Source organism: Chiloscyllium plagiosum, unplaced genomic scaffold, assembly GCF_037043375.1.
Source record: "Chiloscyllium plagiosum isolate Xiang-an unplaced genomic scaffold, Cpla_swu_hap1 HiC_scaffold_5, whole genome shotgun sequence".
Classification (NCBI taxonomy): domain Eukaryota; kingdom Metazoa; phylum Chordata; class Chondrichthyes; order Orectolobiformes; family Hemiscylliidae; genus Chiloscyllium; species Chiloscyllium plagiosum.
The window spans coordinates 55941775-55969305 of NW_028270143.1; the positions used below are offsets into that span (position 1 = coordinate 55941775).

At 42.1% G+C, this 27531-nt stretch overlaps 1 protein-coding gene across 1 annotated transcript in view; it reads right to left on the reverse strand.

The window, feature by feature from the left end:
• Positions 1–27531, reverse strand: part of mocos (molybdenum cofactor sulfurase) — a 234128-nt gene that overhangs the window by 165534 nt on the left and 41063 nt on the right. Inside the window, exons 4-5 of the mRNA XM_043690069.2 lie at positions 22914–23567; positions 11882–11958 (exon numbers count right to left, since the gene is read on the reverse strand). Coding sequence (XP_043546004.2) covers positions 11882–11958; positions 22914–23567 — 731 coding nt within the window. The remainder of the gene's footprint in view (positions 1–11881; positions 11959–22913; positions 23568–27531) is intronic.

Below are 27531 nucleotides of genomic sequence, written 5' to 3' on the forward strand. Positions count from 1 at the left end.
ATGTTACCTGCAAACTTAAACTATAATCGTGGCTTTGGACTCCTCAATCATTGAGAATATCCATTCTGCATTTGCTCTGACTAGTTCTAATAAAATGTTATAGTTTTCTATCAGATTACCATTTATTCTCCTAAACTCCTGTGAATATGGTCCTATTTCATTTAGTCTCTCGTCTTACGTCAATGCTGCCATACCAGGAATCAGTCTGGTAAACATTTGTTGTACTTGCTCCATAGCTGGAATATGCTTCCTCAGATGAGGAGGACAAAACTGCACACAATCATTTAGGGGTGGCCTCACCAAGGCTCAGTACAGTTGCACCAAAACTGTACTTGTACTTAAATCTTGTACTTGTACTCTTGTACTTAAATCTTCTTGTTATGAAGGCCAACATACCATTTGACCTCTTCTCCATCTGCTGCACCTGCAAGCTTACTTTCAATAATTGGTGTACAAAGACTCTCAGGCCTTGTCATACGTCCTTCCTTCCCAAACTATCGCCATTCAGTTAAGAATCTGTCTTTCTGCTTCTGCTACCAAAGTGGATAACTTCGTATTTATGGACGTTATACTTCATCTACCATGCATGTGCCCACTCATTCAACTTGTCCAAATCACACTGAAACATCCTTCTCAAAATTCACCCTCCCATTCTTTAGCAAACTTGGAGACACTAAATTTAGTCTCCTCAGCTAAATCATTAGTATATGTTAATAGCTAAGAGCTGGGGTTGAAGCACTGATCCCTGCGGTACCCTACTAGTCACTGGTTACCATTCAGAATATGACCCATTTATTCTGACTCTTTGCTTCCAGTCTGTCAACCAATTCTCTACCCATGACAGTACATTTGCCCCACTCCCATGTGATTTAACTTGATGTACTAATTGCTGATATGGCATATTATTGAAAGACTTTTGAAAGATCAAATAAGCTACATCACTGGTTTTCTCTCATCAACTCTACTAGGCATATCTTTCAAACTTTCCAATAGATCTTTCAGGCATGATTTCCGTTTCGTAAATCCATGCTGACTCTGCTGAATGATGTCACTGTTTTCCAAGTGTTCTGCTATTAAATCTTTTACAATGGACTTTAGCAATGTTCCTACTACAGGCGTCAGGCTAACCACTCTGTAATCCTGTTTTCTTTCCAGTTATTTTGAAAACAGTGGAATTACATTAGCAGAGTCTATAGAATCTTGAAAGGCCATGACCAATGCATCCACTATTTCTAGGGTCACATTATTAATCGGGATGTAGATTATTGGGCTCTGGGGATTTATTGGCCTTTAGTCCCATCAATTTTCCGAACACCGTTTCCCTACTAATACTGATTTTCTCCAGTTCTTCTCTCACCAGACCATGCGTTGCCTAACATTTTTGAGACTTTAGTTGTGTCTTCTTTTCTGACGGTAGGACCAAAATCCTGCCATCTCTTTGCTCCCCATTATAACTTCGCTTGGTTCTGATTGGAAGGGATCTACATTTGTCTTCACTAATCTTTTTCTCTTTACATACCTGTATGCATGCTTGTATACTAGTTTGCATGTTTCCTACAAGCTTACTCTTGCACACTATTTCTCCCTCTTAATCAAACCCTTCGTCCTCCTTTTCACAAATCTAAACTGCTCCCAATCCTGAGGCCTGCTACTCTTTTTGGCTAATTTGTAGGAATTACTTCATCCCTGCTGGGATGGGGCACACAATACATGCACCAGTTTCAACAGTGGAGTGAGAAATGCAACCAATCTTTGTGGTTACTAGGTGGTGGCACCAACTAGAAATTTATGTTCTGGGCATCTGGTGGGTCTAGATCAGTATTGACATGTGATTGAATAATTTACCAATATTCACAATCTTTTTATTCATTCATAACTTGTGAACATGCCTGCCAAAGCCAACATTTGTTGGCCATGCTTTGAGATGCTGTTGGTGAGCTGTCTTAAACCACCTATATATCTAGTATAGGTAAACTCTCAATCCAGTATTTTGACTCAGCACCAGTGAAGGAAAGGCAATATAATTCCAAGGTAGGATAATACTGTGACTGTGCTTGGAGGGATTTTGCAGGTGGTGGGTTCCCTGTGCATGGACTGAGACTGCAGCATTTTGCAAATTATATTGAATGAGCTTTGCAAGTTGTCGCAGTGTTGTATAGATTGCACATATGGTTGCACACTTTGTTCTGTATAAAGTGAATGATGAACACAGTGGATGGTATGGCAAACAAACAGGATGTTTTGTTCTAATGTTGTAGACCTTTGAGTGATGTTGGAGCTGTATTCATCCAGACAAGTAGCAAGTATTCTATCAGACCTCTTACTTCCACCTTGTAGATGTGGAGTAACAGGTGGGTTACTCATCATTGCTTTCTCAGTCCCAACCTACTCTTTTGGCAACATTACTTACCCGGTTGGTCCAGTTCAGTAATAACTCCCTAGATATTGAGATTTTGTTGAACTTCAGGATAGAGGTTAGATACTCTCTTGTTGAAGATGAGCATTGCCTAGCATATCAGTGCCTTCCAGGTATTTCTGCAGATGGACATAGACTGCTTCATTACATCTCAGTGAGTGCTGTGCAATCCTTGGTCAACATTCCCACTTCTGACCTTATGATGAAGGCAACTGATAAAGCAATTAAAGATGATTAAACCTTGGATACTATTCTAAGGAATTCCTGCAGTGATGTTCTTGGACTAAGATAAAGGCTTCAACATCCACAACCATTTTTCTATGTGTCGGATATGACTCCAAACACTGGAGACATTTTCTTCTGATTACCATACAATTCAACTTTGCTGCAGCTCCTGATGCTACACTTGTTGAAGTGCCACCTTGACATGAAGGGAAGTCACGTCACTCACCTGTGGAATTTAGGTCTTTTGTCCATGTTTGTACCAAGTCTGTAATGAGGTCAGAAGCTGAGTGAGCCTGGCAGAACCCAAGCTAAATATTGCTGACCAAGTTGTTGATAAGTTATTACCACTTGACTGCAATGCCAGTATCAACTCTCATCACTTATTTGAGGATTAACCGTAGACTACTGGGGCAGAAATTGGTCAGATTAGATTGGTCCTGCTTTTCATAAATAGGACTATTTGAGTAACATTGGATTCGCTTATCTACGGGCAGAGCTAGTGCTGGATAATAAGTTTAGAGTACTATAATCGCCCTATTTTCAGGCTTGGTGGCCTTCACTGTGTGCACTGCTTTCAGCCATTCCTTGATGTCATGTGTTGTGAATTGAACAGGCAAAAGATCAACATTTGTGATGCTGGAGGTTTTAGGAGAAGGCTCACACAGATCATACACTTGGCATATTTAACTTGTGTTTTGACCTGACATACTGGACACCTATCAATGAAGATGAGAACGTTTCTGAGAGTTCTCCACCAGTTATTTGACGAAACACCTGTCGACATTCATGACTGGACTTAGATATTTGATCTGATCCATTGGTTGTGGAATTGTCTTGTTCTATTGCATGCTTTTTCTGCTGTTCAGCATACATACAGTCCTGTGGTGTTACTTCTTCAGGTAGGCATCTCAGTTAGGTATGCTTGGTATTGCTCTTAATTTGTTCTCTTTCACTTCTCTTTAAACCAAGATTGAACTAAGGGTGGCATGGTGGTTCTGTGGTTAGCACTACTGGCTCACAGCACTAGGGACCCGGGTTCCAGTCTTGGATGACTATCTGTGTAGAGTTTACACCTTCCCCCCATGTCTTCGTGGGTTTCCGCTGGGTGCACCAATTCCTTCACATAATCCAAAGACATGCAGGTTAGGTAGATTGACCATGGTAAATGCGGAATGTGTAAGGATGTCTTGGCTAGATGTTTAACCATGGTAAATAGGGTGTATGGTCTGGATGGGATGCTCTTTGGAGGGTCAGTGCAGACTTGATGGACCAAATGGCCTCTTTCCACACTGTGGAAATTCTATGATTACTTTTCTGGTTTGATGGTATTGGTAGAGTGAGGGATTGGCAGGGCCACAATGATACAGATTGTGGTTAAATACAATTTGTTGCAGCAGATGGTTCACCATGCCTCATGAATGCCCAGTTTTGATCTGTTAGATGTTATATAGAACATAGAACATTACAGCGCAGTACAGGCCCTTCGGCCCTCGATATTGCGCCGCCCTGTCATACTAATCTGAAATCCATCCCACCTACACTATTTCATGTAATTCTATATGCCTGTCCAATGACGACTTAAATGCACTTAAACTTGGCGAATCTACTACCGTTGCAGGCAAAGCATTCCATACCCTTATTAGTCTCTGAGTAAAGAAACTACCTCTGACATTTGTCTTATACCTATCTCCCCTCACTTGAAAGTTGTGTTCCCTCGTGGACAGCTCTCCCTGTCCACCCTATCTAACCCTCAGATTATCTTGTATGTCTCTATTAAGTCACCTCTCAACCTTCTTCTCTCTAACGAGAACAGCCTCAAGGCCCTCAGCCTTTCCTCGTAATACATTCCTTCCATACCAGGCAACATCCTAGTAAATCTCCTCTGCACCCTTTCCAAAGCTTCCACATCCTTCTTATAATGCGGTGACCAGAACTGTACACAATACTCCAAGTGTGGCCGTACCAGAGCTTTGTATAGCTGCAGCATAACCTCCTGGTTCCGGAACTCAATCCATCTATTTATAAAGGCCAAAACACTGTATGCCTTCTTAACAACCCTGTCAATCTGGGTGGCAACTTTCAGGTATCTGTGTACATGGACACCGAGATCGCTCTGCTCACCTGCACTCCCAAGAATCTTACCATTAGCCCAGTACTTTGCATTCCGATTACTCCGTCCAAAGTGTATCACCTCACACTTGTCCACATTAAACTCCATTTGCCACCTCTCAGCCCAGCTCTGCATCCCATCTATGTCTCTCTGCAACCTACTACATCCTTCGTCACTATCCACAACTCCACAGACCTTAGTGTCGTCCGCAAATTTACTAACCCACCCTTCTAAGCCCTCATCCAGGTCATTTATAAAAATGACGAACAGCAGTGGACCCAACACCAACCCTTGCGGTACGCCGCTAGTAAATGGACACCAAGATGAACATGTTCCATCAACTACAACCCTCTGTTTTCTTTCAGCAAGCCAATTACTGATCCAAACTATGTCTCCCACAATCCCATTCCTCCTCATTTTGTATAAAGCCTACTGTGGGGAACCTTATCGAACGCCTTGCTGAAATCCATATACACCACATCAACCGGTTTACTCTCATCTACCTGTTTGGTCACTTTGTCAAAAAAGTCAATAAGATTCGTTAGGCAAGACCTACCCTTCACAAAACCGTGCTGACTGTCCCTGATCAGATTATTCTTTTCTAGATGGTTATAAATCCTATCTCTTATAACCTTTTCCAACACTTTACCAACAACTGAAGTGAGACTCACTGGTCTGTAATTACCAGGGTTGCCTCTACCACCCTTTTTGAACAAGGGAACCACATTTGCTATCCTCCAGTCCTCAGGCACTATTCCTGTATACGATGATGATTTGAAGATCAATGCCAAAGGCTTGGCAATCTCTTCCCTTGCTTCTCAGAGGATCCTAGGATAGATCCCATCCGGCCAAGGGGACTTGTCGATTTGCACACTCTGCAGTATTTCTAATACCTCTTCCTTGTGAACCTCAATCTTTTTTAGTCTAAATGTAAGTATCTCCATATCTTCCTCGCCAACATTTTCATTTTCTATAGTGAACACTATTTATTTAGTGCTTCCCCTATCTCCTCTGACTCCACAAACAACTTCCCACTATTATCTTTGATTGGCCCTAATTTAACTCTCGTCATTCTTTTATTCCTGACATACCTATGGAAAGCCTTAGGGTTAACCCTGATCCTATCTGCCAACAACTTCTCATGTCTCCTCCTGGCTCTTCTGAGCTCTCTTTTTAGGTCTTTCCTGACTTTCTTGTAACCCTCAAGCGCCCTGAGTTTTCACATTTTGTCCTAACATAAGTCTTCTTCTTCTTCTTGACCAGGGATTCCACTTCCTTAGTAAACCACAGCTCACGCGTTCAATATCTTCCTCCCTGCCCGACAGGTACATACTTATCCAGGACAAACAGGAGCTTTTCCTTGAATAAGCTCCACATTTTTAATGTGCTCAGCCCCTGCACTTTCTTTCCCCATTCTACACTTCCTAAATCTTTCCTAATTGCATCGTAATGTCCCTTCCCCCAGCTGTAACTTTTGCTCAGTGGAGTACACCTATCCCTTTCCATCACTAAAGTAAACCTGACAGAATGGGGTTCGTGTCTCCAAAGTGCTCACCTACTTCCAAATCGAATGCCTGGCCAGGCTCGTTACCCAGTACTAAATCTAAAGTGGCTTCGCCCCTTGTAGGCCTGTCTACATACTGTGTCAGGAAGCCCTCCTGCACACACTGGACAAAAACTGACCCATCTATAGTACTTGTACTGTAGTGATCCCAGTCAATATTTGGATAGTTGAAGTCCCCCATGACAACTACCCTGCCTCTCTCACTCCTATCGAGAATCATCTTTGCTATCCTTTCCTCTACATCTGTGGGACTATTCAGAGGCCTATAGAAAACTCCCAGCATGGTGACTTCTCCTTTCCTGTTTCTAACCTCAGCCCATACTACCTCAGTTAACGAGTCCCCAAACATCCTTTCTACAACTGTAATATTGTCCCTGATCAACAATGCCACACCTCCCCCTCTTTTACCATCTTATCTGTTCTTACTGAAACATCTGAATCCCGGAACCTGCAACAGTCATTCCTATCCCTGCTCTATCCATGTCTCCGTAATGGCCACAACATCGAAGTCCCAGGTACCAACCCACGCTGCCAGTTCACCCACTTTATTTCAGATGCTCCTCGTATTGAAGTACACACACTTCAATCCAGGTTCTCGCTTGCCAGTGTCAGATACTTGATTTTGGAACTCCCTACTCTAATCCTCTTCTGTACCTGTCCTACAATTTTGGTTCCCATCCCCCCTGCTGTATTAGTTTAAATCTACCTTAATAGCTTTAGCAAATTTCCCACCCAGGATATTGGTAGCCCTCTGGTATAGATGAAGACCATCCTGCTTGTAGGGATCCCACCTACCCCAGAAAGAGCTCCAATTATCCAAAAACCCGAAACCCTCCCTCCTGCACCATCCCTGTAGCCATGTGTTCAACTCCTTTCTCTCCCTATTCCTCACCTCACTAGCACGTGGCACAGGCAGCAAACCAGAGAAAACAACTCTATTTGTCCTAGCTCTAAGCTTCCATCCTAGCTCCCTGAAGTTCTGCCTCAAATCCCCATCTCTCTTCCGACCTATGTCGTTGGTGCCAATGTGGACCTCGCCCCGAAGGATCCCAAAAACACAATCAGAGACATCACAGACCCTGGCACCCAGGAGGCAACACACCAACCGTGAGTCTCTCTCGTCCCCACAGAACCTCCTATCTGTCCCCCTAACTATCGAGTCCCCAATGATTACTGCTCTGCTCCTCTTCCCCCTTCCCTTTTGAGCAGCATGTGCCCCACTGCTTTTCCCTGGTAAGTCATCCCCCCCTCCAACAGTATCCAAAACGGTATACTTATTGTTGAGGGGAATGGCCACAGGGGATACCTGGACTGCCTGCCGGTTCCCTTTCTGTCCCCTAACTGTCATACATCTGTCTTTTTCTTTTATCTGGGGAGTGACTACCTCTCTGTAAGTCCTGTCAATAACACCCTTTGCCTCCCGAATGATCCGAAGTTCATCCAACTCCAGCTCCAGTTCCCTAATGCGGTTTTTGAGGAGCTAGTGTTGGGTGCACTTCCCACAGATGTAGTCAGCAGGGACACTAGTGGTGACCCTTACTTCCCACATTCTGCAGGAGGAACATTCCACTGCCCTAAACTCCATTCCCACTATTCTAACTCCTGAAGTGACTACTAAAAAAAAGGATTAGGAAATAAACTAGTTACCTTAGCTTCTCAATCTGTCTCCCACAACTTTTTTATGTTAGAGGAGGAGGATGGGTGGGAGACACTACCCGAGTAGTGTCTCGGGTAACTCTTCTACTTACCATTCCCAGAAGTCCTTTGCTCGCTCCTCCCTTGCTGGCCTGAAGGTAAGAAGTTTAAATATACTTACAGGTCTTCCCGACAATCACCTTGCACCAACGTCACCTCCTCCCGCCTCTCGCTGCTCCAAAGTGGCTTGATATACGAAGTGTTCTTAATGTATCTCATTTAATGCAGTGGTACTCCTACACAACATAATGGTGGGATTCTCAGCGGGAAGATGGGGCTTTGTATCTACTAGGACTTTATGGTAATCATTTCTACCAATTGGTAAGGGACAGATAAATCTGTGATTGGTAGTATTGGTGATGGCAAGATCAAGTATGATTTTCCCATGTGTTTCTTCCTGCATTCCCTGCCAGTGAGCCAATCTGGCAGCTATTTCATTAAGGTCCAACCAGCTCAATCAGTGTGCTGCTATGAAGCACTCTTGATGATGGGGATTGAAGTCCTTAACCAAGAGTGTATTCTGTGTCCTTGCTATCCTTCATGCAAGATGCATGCAATTCGGAGGAGTACAAAATAATCAACTGACATTGGGGTATAGATGGAAATCAAAAGAAGGTTTCTTTGCACTTGCTTGACCTGATGGCAAAAATCTGCATAGTGTTTGAAGTTGAACAGTCCAACTCTATACCACCGTGTCATCATGCCCACCATGTTGGGTTTGTCTTGTGAATGGATCAGGACATACCCAGGGATGGATATGGAAAAGTCTGGGATATTTTCTCTAAGGTATGAATCAGTGAGTAAAGTTGTTTCATGCTGTTTCTTGACTTTTCTGTGAAACAGCTCTCCAATTTATGGCAAGTCCTCAGATAGAGTCATAGAGTCATAGAGGTGTACAGACCCTTCGGTACAATCCTTCCATGCCGACCAGATATCCCAACCCAATCTAGTCCCACCTGCCAGCACCCGGCCCATATCCCTCCAAACCCTTCCTATTCATATACCCATTCAAATGCCTTTTAAATGTTGCAATTGTACCAGTCTCCACCACTTCCTCTGGCAGCTCATTCTATACCCATACCACCCTCTGTGTGAAAAGATTGCCTCAGATGGTAGTGAGGAGAGTTTTACAACGTCTAGTAATGTGCTTTTGTCAGTCTGATGCCTTTAATACAACTGAGAAGCATGCTTAATCATATCAGGTGATACTTAAGAGTTAACCAGAATGTTTGGGTGTGGAGTATTATGAAGACTAGACTGGGTAATGATGGCAGGGCTCCTGACCTAAAGGACAGAGGTTTATTATTCTGCAATTCCATAGTTTCACTATTCAGATTAGCTTTTAATTTCAGGGTTATTGATTAAATTTAAATTTGTCTAGCTGCAATAATGTGATTTGAATTCACATCCCTGGACTATTAGCTTGGGTCTCTGGATTATTAGTCCAGTAAAATTGCCATGACATAACTACAAGTTGTTTTGGCTCATGCATAAAGATGAACGCATATTGCAACAAAAAAATCCAAATCTTCAGAGGAAGGTGGAAGGGAAAAAACAGGAAGGAAAAGAGGAGTATTGTAAAATGCAAGGAATGCACACAAAACTTCCTAAAGTGGCTCTGAAATACGCATCCCCAAAATAATGATTTTTTTAAACTAGATAAAGTGCAATTACTTTCTCACATTCCTTTCACTTCTGACTACAGAATTCAGAGTGCGGACTGAGGTTGGAGGGGTACATTAACTCCTTTCTAGTTTCACTCCTGTAATGGTCACAACAAATTTAAATTTAATCAGGGTGATAATATGGCCAACAACATGTGTATTATACTGTAGTATATATTTTAGTATTAGAATCGAGTAAGTTCATCAAAGAATAATAATGATTACAAATAAACTTTTAAGACATGCATAGCCTGGAAAAAGAAAATGTTCAAAACTGTGCAAAAATAGAAATTACTTATACAGTCTAATATCTCAAGCCTAAAATAAAATGAATAAATGTAACAGACAACTATGGTCAGATCTGGAAATGTGTTGCTGGAAAAGCGCAGCAGGTCAGGCAGCATCCAGGGAACAGGAAACGATGGTCAGATACCACACAAAATACATCAAACAGCAAATGTGGTTATGTTTGATCTCACAATTTCTCAACAACTCAAATCCAGCCATTGTTATCATTGTGGGTCACCAAATCTCATTAAAACTTCACAAGTGACTGATTCTTCACCTTCAGTGACATAGTCCTGAAAGCCCCTCAAATACAGCCCCATCATGGACTACCTCAACTGCTTACATTCTGCTGTTTCACTATCATTTCAGGAAATACCTGGGAACTACAGATTGGTGAGCTTAACATCCATGGTGGGTAAGTTGTGAGATGGGATTCTGAGAGACAGGATCTACAGGCATTTGGAGAGGCAAGGACTCATTTGGGATTGTCAGCATGGCGTTGTCCCTGGGAAATCATATCTCATGGATATGATTTCAATTTTTTGAAGAGGTGACCAAGAAAGTAGATGAGGGCAGTGTGATAGAGGGTTGTTTTCAGACTGGAGGCCTGTGACGAACGGTGTACCAAAGGGAGCGGTGCTAATTCCACTGCTATTCGCCATTTACATGAATGATTTGGATGAAAATTTAGGAGGGGTGGTTAGTAAGTTTGCGAATGACACCAAGATTGGTGGTATAGAGGGCAGTGAAGAAGGATATCTGGGAATGCAGCAAGATCTTGATAAACTGGGCCAGTGGGCTGAGGAATGGCAGATGGAGTTTAATTTAGATAAATGTGAAGTGATGCATTTTTGGTAAGACAAACCAGGGCAGAACTTCCACAGTCAATGATAGGGCCCTGGAGTGTGTTATAGAACAAAGAGATGTAGAGGTACAGGTTCAAATCTCCTTGAAAATTGAGTCACAGGTCGACAGGGTGATGAAGAAGGCTTTCAACTGTTTTTTTTGTAATGGTAACTGCTCATGATAGTTCTGAATGAGATTAATAGTGTGTAAAATTGGTGCATTCACTCATTTCCAGACTCATAGCTTGGCTCCAGCAAAACTCTACTGTTCATTTTAGAGTAGTGCCAGAATCCTCAGTGCTCCACTGGCATTGTGAGAAAACTATATACTCCAACAAGTCCAGGGGATGGGATGGGTCACTGGCAGAAAGGAGTAGGAGCAGGTAACTTGGGCAATGCTTGCAGCTTTGTCCAAAGGATATAGCAATGAATTGAAAAGATTTTACTGGCTTCACTGAAGTGAACAAGGTGAGTGAATACATTTGCATACCAGGCACATCAGTCAAGCACAGTAACAAATAGCCCTCTTGCTTACAGGTATAGACAATCACAACAGAGAAGGAAGCCACAGAACTATCAATTATTAATGGAAATGAAATTTACAGCAATGGGAAATAGGCTACCGAATCACTGTTACCTGGTTTAGAGTACTGCACAAAGTCAAGATCTGCCCTCAATAGATTTACTGACGTACTCCTCAGTATTCATTACTGTCCATGCCTGGCTCGAACCTGTCATATGTCACTTACTTCCAGACACCCATTGCTTTCAATGTGGCACTGACCAATAAATACAAGACTTTATTTTATTCACTCATGGAATATGTGCATTGCTGGCAAATCCATCCTTAATTACCCTTGAGAATATGTTCATGAGCCACCTTTTGAACTCTGCAATCCACATGATATAGGTTCACTGTTAAGAGTTCAACACACTTGCAATCTCTGTCACTAGTTTAGTCCATTAAAAAATTGCAATGGTTTGGAATATTATGACCCATTTTTATGCAATTCTTATAAAGCTTAAACAGATTTAACATTATACTTACATTTAATATTATATTTTGTAACTGACCTGTAAATTTATCCAGTGCATCAAATCCATGATTTATTGCTATTATATCAAGGAAAGAAATTGTGCCATCTTCAAACCTGAAACAATATTATAATTTATCACACATAGAATCCACTCAATTTGCTCCAGTATAATAAGTAACAGAACTATTTGTTTCTTAGACAGATTATGATGCAGTCAGTCTTTTTTATGGCTGTAAAACTTCTGTTTAAATCCAAAGATGACAAGACCATTCTCATTGGTTAAAGTGTTTCCATAAGTGTTTCTGAATCAATGTTTAAAGAACTTGTGAATTTGTACAGTTTTGTACACTTTAAAATTTGCAAAAGGTTTTTGGACAAAATTTTGATAAGTAATCCAAAAGAGCAACTGCACAATTGAATGTGGCCACATTTTGTGCCAACAATATATCAATTAATTTTTAAAAATTCACATTTTTATGGTTTCTTGACTGTTATGATAAACTACCCCGGCAGGTATACTTGCTGCTCATAAGACATTTTAAAATTGCAGTCATGTAAAAGCATTATGTTAAAATAATCATGCACAGAAAAGGAAATTTTTAACTTTGTACAAAATATTTACTTTTCAGTTCTAAACAACTGGATTGCATCTTTCAGACATAGAGAAGCTTGTCTGCAAGACTGGTGAGCCTGACATCGGTGGTGGGCAAGTTGTTGGAGGGGATCCTGAGGAACAGGATGTCCATGGATTTGGAATGGCAGGGACTGATTAAGGATAGTCAACATGGCTTTGTGCATGAGAAATCATGTCTCATGAACTGATTGAGTTTTTGAAGAAGTAACAAAGAGGATTGATGAGGGCAGAGTGGTAATCGTGATCTTTATGGACGTAAGTAAGGCGTTCGACAAGGTTCCTCATGGTAGACTGGTTAGCAAGGTTAGATCTCACAGAATACAGGGAGAACTAGTTATTTGGATATAGAATTGGCTCCTCGATAGAAGGCAGAGGGTGGTGGTGGAGGGTTGCTTTTCAGACTGCAGGTCTTTGACCAGTGGTGTGCCACAAGGATCGGTGCTGGGTCCACTGCTTTTCGCCATTAATATAAATGAATTGGATGTGAACATAGGAGGTTTGCAGATGACACCAAAATTAGAGATGTAGTGGACAGCGAAGAAGGTTACCTCAGATTATAACGGGATTTTGATCAGATGGGCCAAAGGGCTGAGGAGTGGCAAATGGAGTTTAATTCAGGTAAACCAGAGGTGCTGCATTTTGGGAAAGTAAATCTTAGCAGGACTTATACACTTAATGGTAAGGTCCTAGGAAGTGTTGCTGAACAAAGACACCTTGGAGTGCAGGTTCATAGTTCCTTGAAAATAGAATTATAGATAGATAGGTTAGTGAAGAAGGCATTTGGTATGCTTCCCTTTATTGGTCAAAGCATTGAGCACAGGAGTTGAGAGGTCATATGGCGGCCCTAAACGACATTGGTTAGGCCACTTTTGGAATATTGAATGCAATTCTGGTCTCCCTCCTATCAAAAGGATGTTGTGAAACTTGAAAGGGGTCAGAAAAGATTTACAAGGATGTTGCCAAGGTTGGAAGATTTGAGCTATGGGGAGAAGCTGAATGGGCTGGTCTATTTTTCCTGGAGCGTCAGAGATTGAGAGGTGACCTTTTAGAGGTTTATAGAATCAGGAGGAGCGTGGATAGGGTATGGACGGCATGGTGGCTCAATGGTTAACACAGCTGCCTCACAGTGCCAGGGACCCGGGTTTGATTCCAGCCTTGGGCAACTGTCTGTGTGGAGTTTGCATATTCTCCCCGTGTCTGCATGGGTTTCTTCTGGGTGCTTCCAAAGATGTGCAGGTTAGGTGAATTGGCCATGCTAAATTGGCCATAGTGTTCAGAGATGTGTAGGTTAGGTGCATTAGTCAGGGGTAAAATGTAGAGTAGGGGAATGTGTCTGGGTGGGTTACTCTTCAGAAGGTCGGTGTGGACTTGTTGGGCCGTAGGGCCTGTTTCCACATTGTATGGATTCTATGAGTGTTTTCTCATGGCCCCTCATTGCTTGCCTAATTACTTTATGATCCCCCTTGCACATTCTATACTCCAGTGGATTTTGTTTCCTTTGCACCTGTTAAAAGCCTCTCTTTTCCTTCTTATCCAGTCCTGCATTTTCCTAGATATCCAAGGTTCTAGGATTATTGTTCTGACAATAATTATATTTCCTACAATAAATTATGTTTCATTCAAATGGCAATAAATCAGGACTAGTATTGAATGTCATTTTGCTCAAAGGCTGCTGTAAGTAATTTTTATTTCACCAAACAAACCCAACTTGGAAAACATAAATCCGAGAAAATTCCTGCATTAGATTTCATCTCAGCACTTTCAATCTACAGGCGCTTTTGTAAGATCGTTGGTGGACTGACTACACTCTAGTAACCTTTGAAAGCATACACTAATTGCTCACTTGGGTTTTGCTGACTTTTACAAGTTTGGGCACAATAGGTTTCCTTCCCTTTGTAGTGTCGGGACCCTTAATCAGGTGCTGCCTGTCTTTGAATGAGGCATCCACAGTAACCCTCTGTTTATTTGCTTGTCACGTTCGCCATATTGTGATTCTCCCCACTACACATACACACAAAAATTTAGTGACCCTTTATTAACAGCTGTCCACAAAACTCTCAGCACTCAGACTTAATGAAGGTGGTGGAATGTTATGATACTTTAGCTTTTACACTGCAATTGATGTAAGGGTGACAGGTCTGTAATCCCTGTTGTTTTCCTTTGCTCCTTTCATAAATAGTGGGGTAATACTTGCGTATTTCCAAACTGTAGGAATCATTCTAGACCTATGGATCTTTGGAAGATGACTACCAATGCATCCACTATTTCTACAGGCACCTTCTTCAACATTTTGAGTTGTACACTATCAGATCTCAGGAACTGATCAATGTTTGGCCTTGTTGATTTCTCCAGTGGAACCTTCTTACAAATACAAATTCCCTTCAAATCGTCACTCTCTCAAGTCACTTGGGTCTCTAAACTTCAGGGAGATTTCTGATATCTTCCTCAGTGAAAACACACACATTATAAATTCTGCTGATTCTGTGGGTCTACATTCATCTTAGACAAATGTTTCTTTTTACATACCAGAGAAGCTCTTACAGTCCATTTTTACCTTTTTTTGCAAGATTACATTCATAGTTTATTAGGTTAGATTAGATTACTTACAGTGTGGAAACAGGCCCTTCGGCCCAACAAGTCCATACCAACCCGCCAAAGCGCAACCCACCCAGACCCCTACCCCTACATTTACCCCTTCACCTAACACTACGAGCAATTTAGGATGGCCAATTCACCTAACCTGCACATTATTCTTCCCTTTCTTATCAATTTCTTGGTCTCCTATGCCTTCATCTAAAATGTTCTTAACCATCAAATGTATTCTGATCCAGTGTATGAGCTGAGTCCATGTCACCAAACACACAGTGTCCTTACAGTAGTATTACAATGATAGTCACTGGTACAGCCCGAGAAGCATCACTGAAGTTTACAACAGTTCTTAGAGGCCAGCACATATTGGATGCCAATACATGTGGACATGGAATGCAGGTGGTGTTGCCCCAAGAGCATGCCCTGAGATGTTACTGCCTAAAGCATATCATCGAAGCCCTTCAGAGCAAGCTTTGCCACATGTCCACTTCAGTTTCCATGTTGCAAAACTAGAAATTTCTGGAAAAGCTCAGCAAGTCTGACAGCATTTGTGGAGAGAAATCAGAGTAAATGTTTAGGTCAAGTGACCCTTCCTCAGAGCAGTTTGGAGGAAGGGTCACTTGATCCAAAACGTTATCGCTGATTTCTCTCCACAGATGCTGCTAGACTTGCTGAACTTTTCCAGCAATTTTATTTTTGTTTCTGAGTTATAGCATCCGCAATGACATCTAGCTTATGTGGCAAGTTTACTGAGATAGAAAGCTGAATATTAACAAGGTGAGTTGGGCTGTTGACAAGAGTTTAATGGTGATAATAATCTTCAAGGTCTATACTCCTGGCAGGGGCAGATAGTAGTGATTCCAGTCACACATGATGAGAAAATCATGGGCATTCTAATGCATGCTGTATTGGAGCACAATATGAAGGAAGCTAGAATTATTTGGACATTCATCTGGATTGAGCAGTAATATGCGATATCTTGGAATTGTATTCAGCAGTATGTGGGCTCTGACCTGCTAATTATTGACGTCAAAGGTCTAACATCTGCTGCAAGCTACCTGCTGTTTTGCTGATAATCAAGTGACTTTGGAGAAGCAGCTAAGCAAAGCAAGGCAGAAGAAATTTATTGCTGCAATTACTGAAGAAAGAAAACAGTTTTGACAGGGCTAGGGTCTTATGCTAATAGTTATCTAGCAACCAACTCTGGTCTTAGAATTCTGCTTTTTCAGACCCAGAAGTCAGTGAGTTGAGTGGATACCCCAAAAACTCCTGCTTCTTCAACATCCTTAGGAAATATAATAGTTTCCAATTACCAGTATTTCTACCTACCTGGTGGAGCATGAATAGTGGACCTTGACCAATTGTTAACGACACAAATCCTAATTGAATAGAATCAGAACTGACATTTATCATCAAGGCAGCACCTCATTTTTTTGCTTGGGAACTCTACAGCCATCTGGATTCAATATTGAGTTCAACTATTTTAGGGGTGGAGGCACCTTCTCCCAAACCCTTACCCTAACCCTACATACTAGACCTTGTTATCACATAGTCTGCTGTTATACATAACCCTTTGTTAGCCATTATTAGTTCCCATTAGTAGCTTATCATTCTCCCAGGCTGATCATTATCCACTCTTTTGCAAGTCCAACTGTTCTTCTCTCTCTCTTTGCACTCTATTTGCACCTTTCATTTACTCCTTACTCCCTCCCTGCTCCCCCAACCCTATGTTCTGCATAAAAACCAACATTTTTCTACCTACCATCAGTTCTAAGGAAGGCCACTAGAGCTGAAATGTTAACTTTGATTTCTCTCCACAGATGCTGCAGACCTGCTGAGCTTTTCCAGCAATTTCTGCTTTTATTTCTGATTTCCGGCATTAGCAGTTTTTTCGATTTTTATTTATTATCAATCTACATCTTCAACAATCCAGTTACACCAACAGGAAATTTCAGCAGACATGAGAAGTTATTACATTTTATCCTTTATTTCCAGACTGTGGCCCAAGGGAGTCTTTTCCCCTTTAGCCTTTCTTTAAAATAAAACCTATGATCTTTGCTGAACCTTGTCTTTTTGAGATGCTAGTATGTGTGTGGGATTAAGGCAACATAGTTTTACTTTGAAATCATAGGTGTTAATTATTAGTTGCTACTTACATTAAGAACAAATTTTGTTCATAATAAATAGATACTTTGAGTTCATTAAAGAAGGGCAGTAAATGTTTCTTCTCTTCTGGGTAGTAGTACAGTAGAGTGAGACTGGCCATTTTGCTAACTGAATCCATAAATTTAGATTAATAGTGCGACTGGTGGAGTTTGACTGAAGGCACACCACACCCATCACATTCGTACCAGTTCTCAATGGAGTGTATATTCACTGGAACCCACATGTAAAATTGCTTCCTTACATTTCATGTGTACTATTTTAAAGAAAATCTTGCATTTATATAGCAGCTTTCACAACTACACAACATCCCAAATTTGCTCAATTTAAGGTCCACACAAACAGAAATATGGTCATGGCCAGAGAATCTGTTGTGTTGCTGATTCAGGAATAAATATTACAAAAATAATCAGTCATGATTGAATGATGGAGCAGACTTGGTGGGCTGAATGACCTAATTCTGGCTACTATATTTAATGGTCTTATGGCCATGACACTGGGAAAACAGACTCTCCTGCTTCAGGATAATGTCAATGGGTCTATTACATCAACCTGAGATGGCAGGATCTTTCTTTAACAGCTTGTCCAAAAGACAACACCTGTGATAATACAGTCTTCCCTCAGTACTCTACTGGAAATTGATACCTGTGCTCAAGTCCTCAAGGGAGACTTGAACCTTCTGACTTAAATGAGAATATTCCTGAGCCATAGCTAACTATTTACTTTAGAGTACACATTCAAAAGTACATGGTAGTCAAACATAACATAAACATTGCTAAAATATAAAATAACAAGATGTATTAAGAATAAAGCTACTTTTCGCATGGATCTAAAACATGAAACAGGCGATGACGCCAACATAGGTTGGGGTCATTTAGTCATAGAGATGTACAGCATGGAAACAGACCTTTCGGTCCAACTTGTCCTTGCCAATCTAATCTAATCCCACCTGCCAGCACCTGGCCCATATCCTTTCAAACCCTTCCTATTCATATACCCATCCAGATGCCTTTTAAATGTTGCAATTGTACCAGCCTCCACCACATCCTCTGGCAGCTCATTCCATACACGTACCACCCTCTGCATGAAAACGTTGCCCCTTAAGTCTCTTTTCTCTCTCAGTCTAAATCTATGCCCTCTAATTTTGGATTCCCCCACCCCAGGGAAAAGACTTTGTCTTTTTACCCTATCCATGCCCCTCATGATTTCATAAACCTCTATAAGGTCACCCCTCAGCCTCCGAAGCTCCTGGGAAACAGTTCCAGCCTATTAAACCTCTCCCTATAGCTCAAATCCTCCAACCCTGGCAACATCCTTGTAAATCTTTTCTGAACTCTTTCAAGTTTCACAACGTCTTTCCGATAGGAAGGAGACCAGAATTGCATGCAATATTCCAAAAGTGGCCTAACCAATGTCCTGTACAGCCGCAACATGACCTCCCAACTCCTGTACTCAATACTCTGACCAATAAAGGAAAGCATCAAATGCCTTTTTCACTATCCTATCTACCTGTGACTCTATTTTCAAGGAAATATGAACCTGCATTCCAAGGTCTCTTTGTTCAGCAACACTCCTTTAGACCTTACCATTAAGTGTATAAGTCCTGCTAAGATTTGCTTTCCCAAAATGCAGCACCTCAAGTTTATCTAAATTAAACTCCATCTGCTACTACTCAGCCCATTGGCCCATCTGATCAAGATTCCGTTGTAATCTGAGGTGACCTTCTTCGCTGTCCACTACACCTCCAATTTTGGTGTCATCTGCAAACTTACTATGTCTCTTATGCTCGCATCCAAATCATTTATATAAATGACAACCAGTCCCTTGTGGCACTCCACTGGTCACAGGTCTCCAGTCTGAAGAACAACCCTGCACCACCACCCTCTGTCTTCTACCTTTGAGCCAGTTCTGTATCTAAATGGCTAGTTCTCCAAGTATTCCTTGAGATCTAACCTTGCTAACCAGTCTCCCATGGGGATCCTTGTCGAACGACTTACTGAAGTCCATATAGATGACGATTACCATTCTGCCCTCAACAATCCTCTTTGTTACTTTTTCAAAAAACTCAATCAAGTTCATGAGACATGATTTCCCATGCACAAAGCCATGTTGACTATCCCTAATCAGTCCCTGCCTTTACAAATACATGGATATCCTGTCCCTCAAGATTCCCTCCAACAACTTGACCACCACCGACGTCAGGCTTACCAGCCTATAGTTCCTTGGCTTGTCCTTACCACCTTTCTTAAATACTGGCACCACGTTAGCCAACCTCCGGTCTTCTGGCACCTCACCTGTGACTCCCGATGATACAAATATCTCAGCAAGGGGCCCAGCGATCACCTCCCTCGCTTCCCAGAGAGCTCTAGGGTACACCTGATCAGGGTTGAGAGTGTGCTGCTGGGAATGCACAGCAGGTCAGGCAGCATCCGAGGAGCAGAAAAATCGACCTGATCAGGTGCTGGGGATTTATCCATTTTTATGCATTTCAAGACATCCAGCACTGCCTCCTCTGTAATACAGATATTTTTCAAGATGTCACCATCTATTTCCCTACATTCTATTATCTTCCATGTCCTTTTCCAAAGTAAACACTGATGCAAAATACACGTATAGTATCTACCCCATCTCCTGTGGCTCCACCCAAAGACTGCCTTACTGACCTTTGAGGGGAATGTGAGGACTGCAGATGCTGGAGATCAGAGCTGAAAAATGTGTTGCTGGAAAAGCACAGCAGGTCAAGCAGCATCCAAGGAGCAGGAGAATCGACGTTTCGGGCATAAGCCCTTCTTCAGGAATGAGGAGCGTGTGCCAAGCAGGCTAAGATAAAAGGTGGTGAGGAGGGACTTGGGGGAGGGGCATTGGGAATACGATAGGTGGAAGGAGGTTAAGGTGAGGGTGATAGGCCGGAGAGGGGGTGGGGGCGGAGAGGTCGGGAAGAAGATTGCAGGTCAAGAAGGCGGTGCTGAGTCCGAGGGTTGGGACTGAGATAAGGTGGGGGGAAGGGAAATGAGGAAGCTGGAGAAATCTGCGTTCAACCCTTGTGGTTGGAGGGTTCCTACGCAGAAGATGAGGCGCTCTTCCTCCAGGCATCGTGTTGCCATGGTCTGGCAATGGAGGCGGCCAAGGACCTGCATGTCCTTGGCGGAGTGGGAGGGGAGTTAAAGTGTTGAGCCACGGGGTGGTTGGGTTGGTTGGTCTGGGTGTCCGAGAGGTGTTCTCTGAAACATTCCGCAAGTAGGCGGCCTGTCTCCCCAATGTAGAGGAGGCCACATCGGGTGCAGCGGATGCAGTAAATGATGTGTGTGGAGGTGCAGGTGAATTTGTGATGGATATGGAAGAATCCCTTGGGGCCTTGGAGGGAAGTGAGGGGGGAGGTGTGGGCACAAGTTTTGCATTTCTTGCGGTTGCAGGGGAAGGTGCCGGGAATGGAGGTTGGGTTGGTGGGGGGTGTGGACCTGACGAGGGAGTCGTGGAGGGAGTGGTCTTTCTGGAACGCTGATAGGGAAGGGGAGGGAAATATATCCTTGGTGGTGGGGTCTGTTTGGAGGTGGCAGAAATGACGACGGATGATACGATGTATCTGGAGATTGGTGGGGTGGTATGTGAGGACGAGTGGGGTTCTGTCCTGGTGGCGATTGGAGGGGCGGGGTTCAAGGGCGGAGGAGCGGGAAGTGGAGGAGATGCGGTGGAGAGCATCGTCAACCACGTCTGAGGGGAAATTGCAGTCTCTGAAGGAGGCCATTTGAGTTGTTCAGTATTGGAATTGGTCCTCCTGGGAGCAGACGCGGCGGAGGCGAAGGAATTGGGAATATGGGATGGCGTTTTTACAGGGGGCAGGGTCGGAGGAGGTGTAATCTAGGTAGGTCTGGGAGTCGGTCGGTTTATAGTGAATGTCCGTGTTGAGTCGGTCGCCCGGGATAGAAATGGAGAAGTCTAGGAAGGGGAGGGAGGAATCTGAGGCAGTCCAGGTAAATTTGAGGTCGGGGTGGAAGGTGTTGGTAAAGTGGATGAACTGTTCAACCTACTCGTGGGAGCACGAGGTATCGCCGATACAGTCATCGATGTAGCAGAGGAAAAGGTGGGGGGTGGTGCCAGTGTCGCTGCGGATGATGGACTGTTCCACATATCCGACGAAGAGGCAGGAATAGCTGGGGCCCATGCGGGTGCCAATGGCTACTCCTTTGGTTTGGAGGAAGTGGGAGGATTGGAAAAAGAAGTTGTTCAGAGTGAGGACTAGTTCAGTCAATCGAAGGAGGGCGTCAGTGGAAGGGCACTGGTTGGGTCAGCGGGAAAGGAAGAAGCGGAGGGCTTTGAGGCCTTTGTGGTGGGGGATGGAGGTGTATAGGGACTGGATGTCCATGGTGAAGATAAGGCGTTGGGGGGCGGGGAAGTGAAAATCATGCCTCCTCTACTCTGGGGAGACAGGCCGCCTACTTGCGGCACGTTTAAGAGAACACCTCTGGGACACCTGAACCAACTAACCCAACCGCCCTGTGGCTGAACACTTTAACTACCCCTCCCACTCCGCCAAGGACATGCAGGTCCTTGGCCTCCTCCATCGCCAGACCATGGCAACACGACGCCTGGAGGAAGAGCGCCTCATCTTCTGCCTAGGAACCCTCCAACCACAAGGGATGAACGCAGATTTCTCCAGCTTCCTCATTTCCCCTCCCCCACCTTATCTCAGTCCCAACCCTCGGACTCAGCACTGCCTTCTTGACCTGCAATCTTCTTCCGACCTCTCCACCCCCACCCCCTCTCCGGCCTATCACCCTCGCCTTAACCTCCTTCCACCTATCACATTCCCAACGCCCCTCCCCCAAGTCCCTCCTCACCAATTTTTATCTTAGCCTGTTTGGCACACCCTCCTCATTCCTGAAGAAGGGCTTATGCCCGAAACGTCGATTCTCCTGCTCCTTGGATGCTGCCTGACCTTTGAGGGGCCATATTTGTTCCCTAATTATCCTTTTGTCCTTAATGTATTTGTAAAAACCTTTTGGATTCTCCTTAACTCTATTCGCTAAAGCTATCTCATTTGCCCCTTTTGCCCTCCTGACTTCCCTGTTACGTATACTCCTGTTGCCTTTATACTCTTCTAAGGATTCACTTGATCTATCCTGTCAATACCTGACATATGCTTCCTTCTTTTTCTTATCCAAACCCTCGATTTCTCTAGTCAACCAGTGTTCCCTACCTCTACCAGCCTTTCATTTCACCCTAACAGGAATTTACTGTTTCTGGAATCTCATTAGCTCATTTCTGAAGGCTTTCCATTTTCCAGCCATCCTCTTTACCTGCGAACATCTGCCTCCAAGCAGCTTTTGAAAGTTCTTGCCTAATGCCAAGAGAGAAGTCCTAAAATTGTAAACTGTACTTTTTGAGAAGGATTAATTGGAATTTTTCTCTTTGGCAGTGGTCAGAATTTGTCCTGATTTAATATAAAAGTTTCGATTAGGGCTTTGAAAAATTGGAGACTTATTTTACTCATAACACAAGTATGAGAATGAAAAAAATCCTTTTGCAATATTGTTCTTGCATGTGACTCAATCAAAAGTCAAAAGCTAGTTGATGGAAAAATTGAATATTTGACAGCATATGAACGTATTTTAGCCAATGATGGACAAGTACATAAAATAAAAAATAATATCTGAAAATGTACTCTGAAAGAGGAACATTTTACCTGTCACTTAATGACTGCTTAGGAACATAGAAATCTTCTCCTGACAAATAAGAAGCTGCCGTTCCTCCTCCAAAATATCTCTTTTTCAGCATATGAACACTTTTATTCTTCACCAACAGGGCTCCTAAACCTGTTGGAAACCCAAATATTTTATAAAAAGAAATGGGGATGAAGTCTGCTTGATGTACGCTGAGATCAAGTGGCGAGGTGCTCACAAACGAGGCTGCATCTAGCAACACATACCATTTTCCTGGGACTTTGCTAAAAGGATACAGCTTTTTTGATTTAATATCTCTTATCCAAGTAAGTGGGTATTTTGTCCCTGAAAAGTTGCTTTGAGCAGGATAACAGAAGAGATGAGGAATGTGACAATTTTCCTCCTTGCACATTGCATTGTCCTTGTTGAGACTGTTTTTATCCTCATAAATTTCAGAGTGGTTGACTGGAACAGTTAGAGCACCAACTAAAGCAGACAATCCTCTCATACCAACGACAGATGTATGATTGTCAGTTAGGTAACAAAACTGACTTGTGCCTCCTGGCTCTGTGCAGGTCCACTGAAAACTTTCTGCAACAAGTTTAAGAGCAGCTGTACTTCCGGATGTAAAAATGACAGTATATTCTTCTGGGCTGGTGTTGAAGTGCTGTAGAATTCTAGAAATGAAGTAGGAAAAAATTAGTCATCAATGTATTTTATTTATTTTTAAGACAAGAAAATAAATATGCACAAAACATCGGAAACACTCAGCCAGGCACGCAGCAGCTGTGGAGAGGAAATATTGAATTTCATGTTTGAGGTCGTTGATATATTGTCAACTGTAATTCACATTTTACTGAACCAGATCTGTTACTAATCTTCCACGCTTTCTTTTGTATTTTGGATTCGTCTTCAGAGCTTACAATGGCCCCTTGATGGGCTGTCATCAACTCACAGCAACACCATTCTCTTATGTAAATTATTGTCATCACTCTCTTAAAACCATAACATATAGGAACAGAATTAGTTCATTTGATCCATTGAGTCTGCTCCTCACATATCCGATCATGGCCGATATGTTTCTCAACTCCGTTCTCTTGCTTTCTCCTCATAATCTTTGATCCCCTAATAATCAAGCACCTATTTATCTCAGTCTGAAGATGCTCAAGGCCTTGGCCTCCACACCCTTCTGCAGCAATGAGTTCCACAGATTCACCACCTTTGGGCTGAAGAAGTTCCACCTCATCTCAGTTCTAAATAGTCATTTCTTCACAATGACAATGCCCTCGGGTCAGAGTCTCTCCTACTATGGAAAACATCTTTTCCATGTCCAGTCTATCCAGGTGTTTCAGTATTCTATTACATTTTTGTGAGATACTCCATCATCCTTCTGAACTCCATCAAATACAGACCCAGAGTCTACAACTGCTCATCATAAGCTGTTCATGCCCAGGATCATTCTGTGGACCTTCTCTGGACCCCCTCCAATGCCAGCACATCCTTCCTTATATGCAGGGCCTAAAACTGCTCACAATATTCCAACTGCAGTCTGACCAGAGCCTTACACAGCCGCAGCAGTATATTCCTGCTCTTGTGTGTTAGCCCTTTTGAAATGAATACTGACATTGCAATATCCTTCCTAATGTTACTCTTACAAAAATCTTAAGGACTCCCAAGTCCTTTTATGTTTTGGTTTTCTGAAGCGTTTCCCCATTTAGAAAATGTTCCATTGCTTTACCCTACATACCAAATTGCATAACTTCACACTTTCCCACACTGTATTGTATCTGCCACTTCTCCTCCCATTCTCCTCGTCTATGCAAGTCCTTCTGCAGTCTTCCCCATTTCCTCATCTCTACCTGCTCTTCCTCCTATTGTTGTGTCATCTGCAAACTTAGCAATAATTTCCTCAGTTCCTTCATACAGATCTTATCAATTACAACAAATCTAATCTTAGGAAGCCTTTTGAGGGAAATAAACTTAAAAGTGGACTGGGTTAGAGCAAGGGTATGGAATCAACTATACTGTGATAAAGAGAGCTAATATGGACTTTTTCGGCTTCCTTCAATGAGATTAATGATTCTTGTACTTTAAGTCCCATGTTATTCAGCCAAAAGAGAAAATTGAATGAGCTGACTAAATTACTTGGTCAGAGGTAGGTTTTGAAAAAGTGTCTTAAAGGAGGAGAAGGTAGAAAGATTTAGGGAGGAAAATTGCAAAGTCAGTTGAGGGGGAGGAAGTGAGCATTTCAGGTTTTGAGAAGGTAATGTTTCTCGTGGAGTCAAAGCAAGTGTTTCAGGGAGTTGTTGTGTTGGAGGAAGTAACATACAGGGAAAGGCTCGGCAATGAAAAAGAACTAAAGACAAGGATGAAAATCTGAGGTGTTGAAAAAATGTGAACCAATGTCATTTATCTAAATGGAAAAGCAAGAGGCTTGCTCGCACACAATAGTCACTTCCAGCCAATTCAAAAAACATTCATTTACGCATACCCTTTGATTTCTACTGAATTTATCTGATTAAAATTAAGCTCTATACATTAAAATTCAATTACTGGAAAAGTTGTATTTTCATGCTGCTACAATGAAAAACATGAGGCCTCCAAACTGACACACAGAGCAGGTTTCTCTTGCAGGCTTCAGGACCCCAATGTCAGGATCAAATGGAGGTCTCCAAGTCCACATACCATGCTTAAGATCAACTGAGCTTTCTTCCCAGAGGTGATCTCAAGTGGCACCTCTGCACTCACTACCCCATTAGGGCTTCCGGCAAGTCTTCTGATACTTCCAAACCAATCACACTTTAACAGCTCTTGAGTTTTTACAGCTCAATAGGAGAAATGGACTTGGCTGAGGCAGTTCTTAGAATTAGAATGCCTCAATCGAAGATATCTCAGAGGAAATAAAATACACCCTTGTAAACAAAAGCTTATATTCGGGTTGCAGCTTTTATATTATAAAACTAGTAATGCCATCTATCCACATCTGAGGAAAGATATTATTTCAGTGCAGGCAGTTCAGAAAAGATTCAATAGGATTCAATTCCTGGTATAGAAGTATGGTCTTATGACAAAACACTAAACAGGCTGGAATTCTACTCATCAGATTTTAGAAGAATGAGAGATAATTTCAATGAAACACTAGGATTCTTAAGGGGCTTGCCAGGGTAAATACTGAAAGGATGCTTTCCCTCATGAGGGAGTCACAGGGCATGGTGTCAGAATAAAGCCGCACGAACTTACGAGATGAGCACTAATTTCTGCTCTCAGAGGATGAAGTCTTTGGAGCTCCTTGCCACAGAGAGCTGTGAAGCCAAATTTTTATGTATACTTAAGGAGAGATAGATAGTTAGATATATAGATTCTTGATCAGTAGGGGAATCAAAGGTTATGTAGAAAAGGCAAGAAAGTGGAAGTCAGGAATGTTGGATCAGCCTTGACCCCATTGAATGGCCAAGCTGGCCAAGGAACCAAGTAGCCTAATTCTGTTCCTACTTATGTGGATCTAACAAAGATTAAGTTGCACCATTCTGAATTCAATTAACTAAACGATTAACACTTATGATATATCTACACTGCGCAGAAAAAGGTTGTTATGTCAATTTCTGATAGCAATGGCATACACTCACCAAGCATTGCTAATGGAAACCAGTAGTATTTTTTCAACTACAATACTGTTTATCAAATATCTACTTTGAAATTCATAAACAAAAAATTCTAAGATCCTTTAACTAACACATGAATGAGTGGGATACAAGAATGAGGTTCTACAATTACTACAATTATTGAAAGAGCCTGACACTGCCAGGAAGATGTATCAGTGTTGTTCAAGAACATTTTATGATCAGCAATATACTATATGCAGGGTTTATGAATAATGGATCCAGCAGAAACTTTGAAACTAGAAAGTCATAAGTATTATTTTAATCATATCTAGTGGTACATAGTAAGGATAAGTCAATTTAAAATGAATGAGTTTTGAAAGGCATGCAGAATATTGAACTTCTCAAAAAACAAAGGGCAAGCACCACCCATTAGGGATCACCAGTTAGTACAAATATTGCAAAGCTTGTTGAAACAGATCAATAAATTCTTTAATAATTAACTACCATGAAAATTTCTCAAGAAGTGATATATATGTGCTGACAGACAAAACATGAAAAATGTCATATAACCATGACAATTTACTTAACATTTGAACCTCTTTCAATCTATCAATACCTCCACCTGCCCCCTCCCAACCCCTCAGAGACATATGTATAACTTTCTTAAACTGTTTTTTTAAAAAAAGGGGCACTTATTTCATTATTAATTGGAGGGATTGATTTAATTCATTTAATTATAAACTAACTTCCTCAATTTCATTTCATAATAGAAGTTGCTAAATTACCAATTGATAGGTAACCTTTACACAATTTTAGGAATTTGGACTTTTCTAGAATTGGCTTGTTCAGCAATCAAAAGAAATACAGGAGACAATTTAATCTGACCTCATCCACGTACTGAAGATGTATTCCTATCATCATTCCCTGATGATAGGATGCTAATTAGTCCGATCAAAAGTGGGAACTGACTAGCTTAACCACTTTCTTGACTATAAAGTAAAATCAGATGTGAGGTAAATCTGGTAGTCAATCCAGTCAA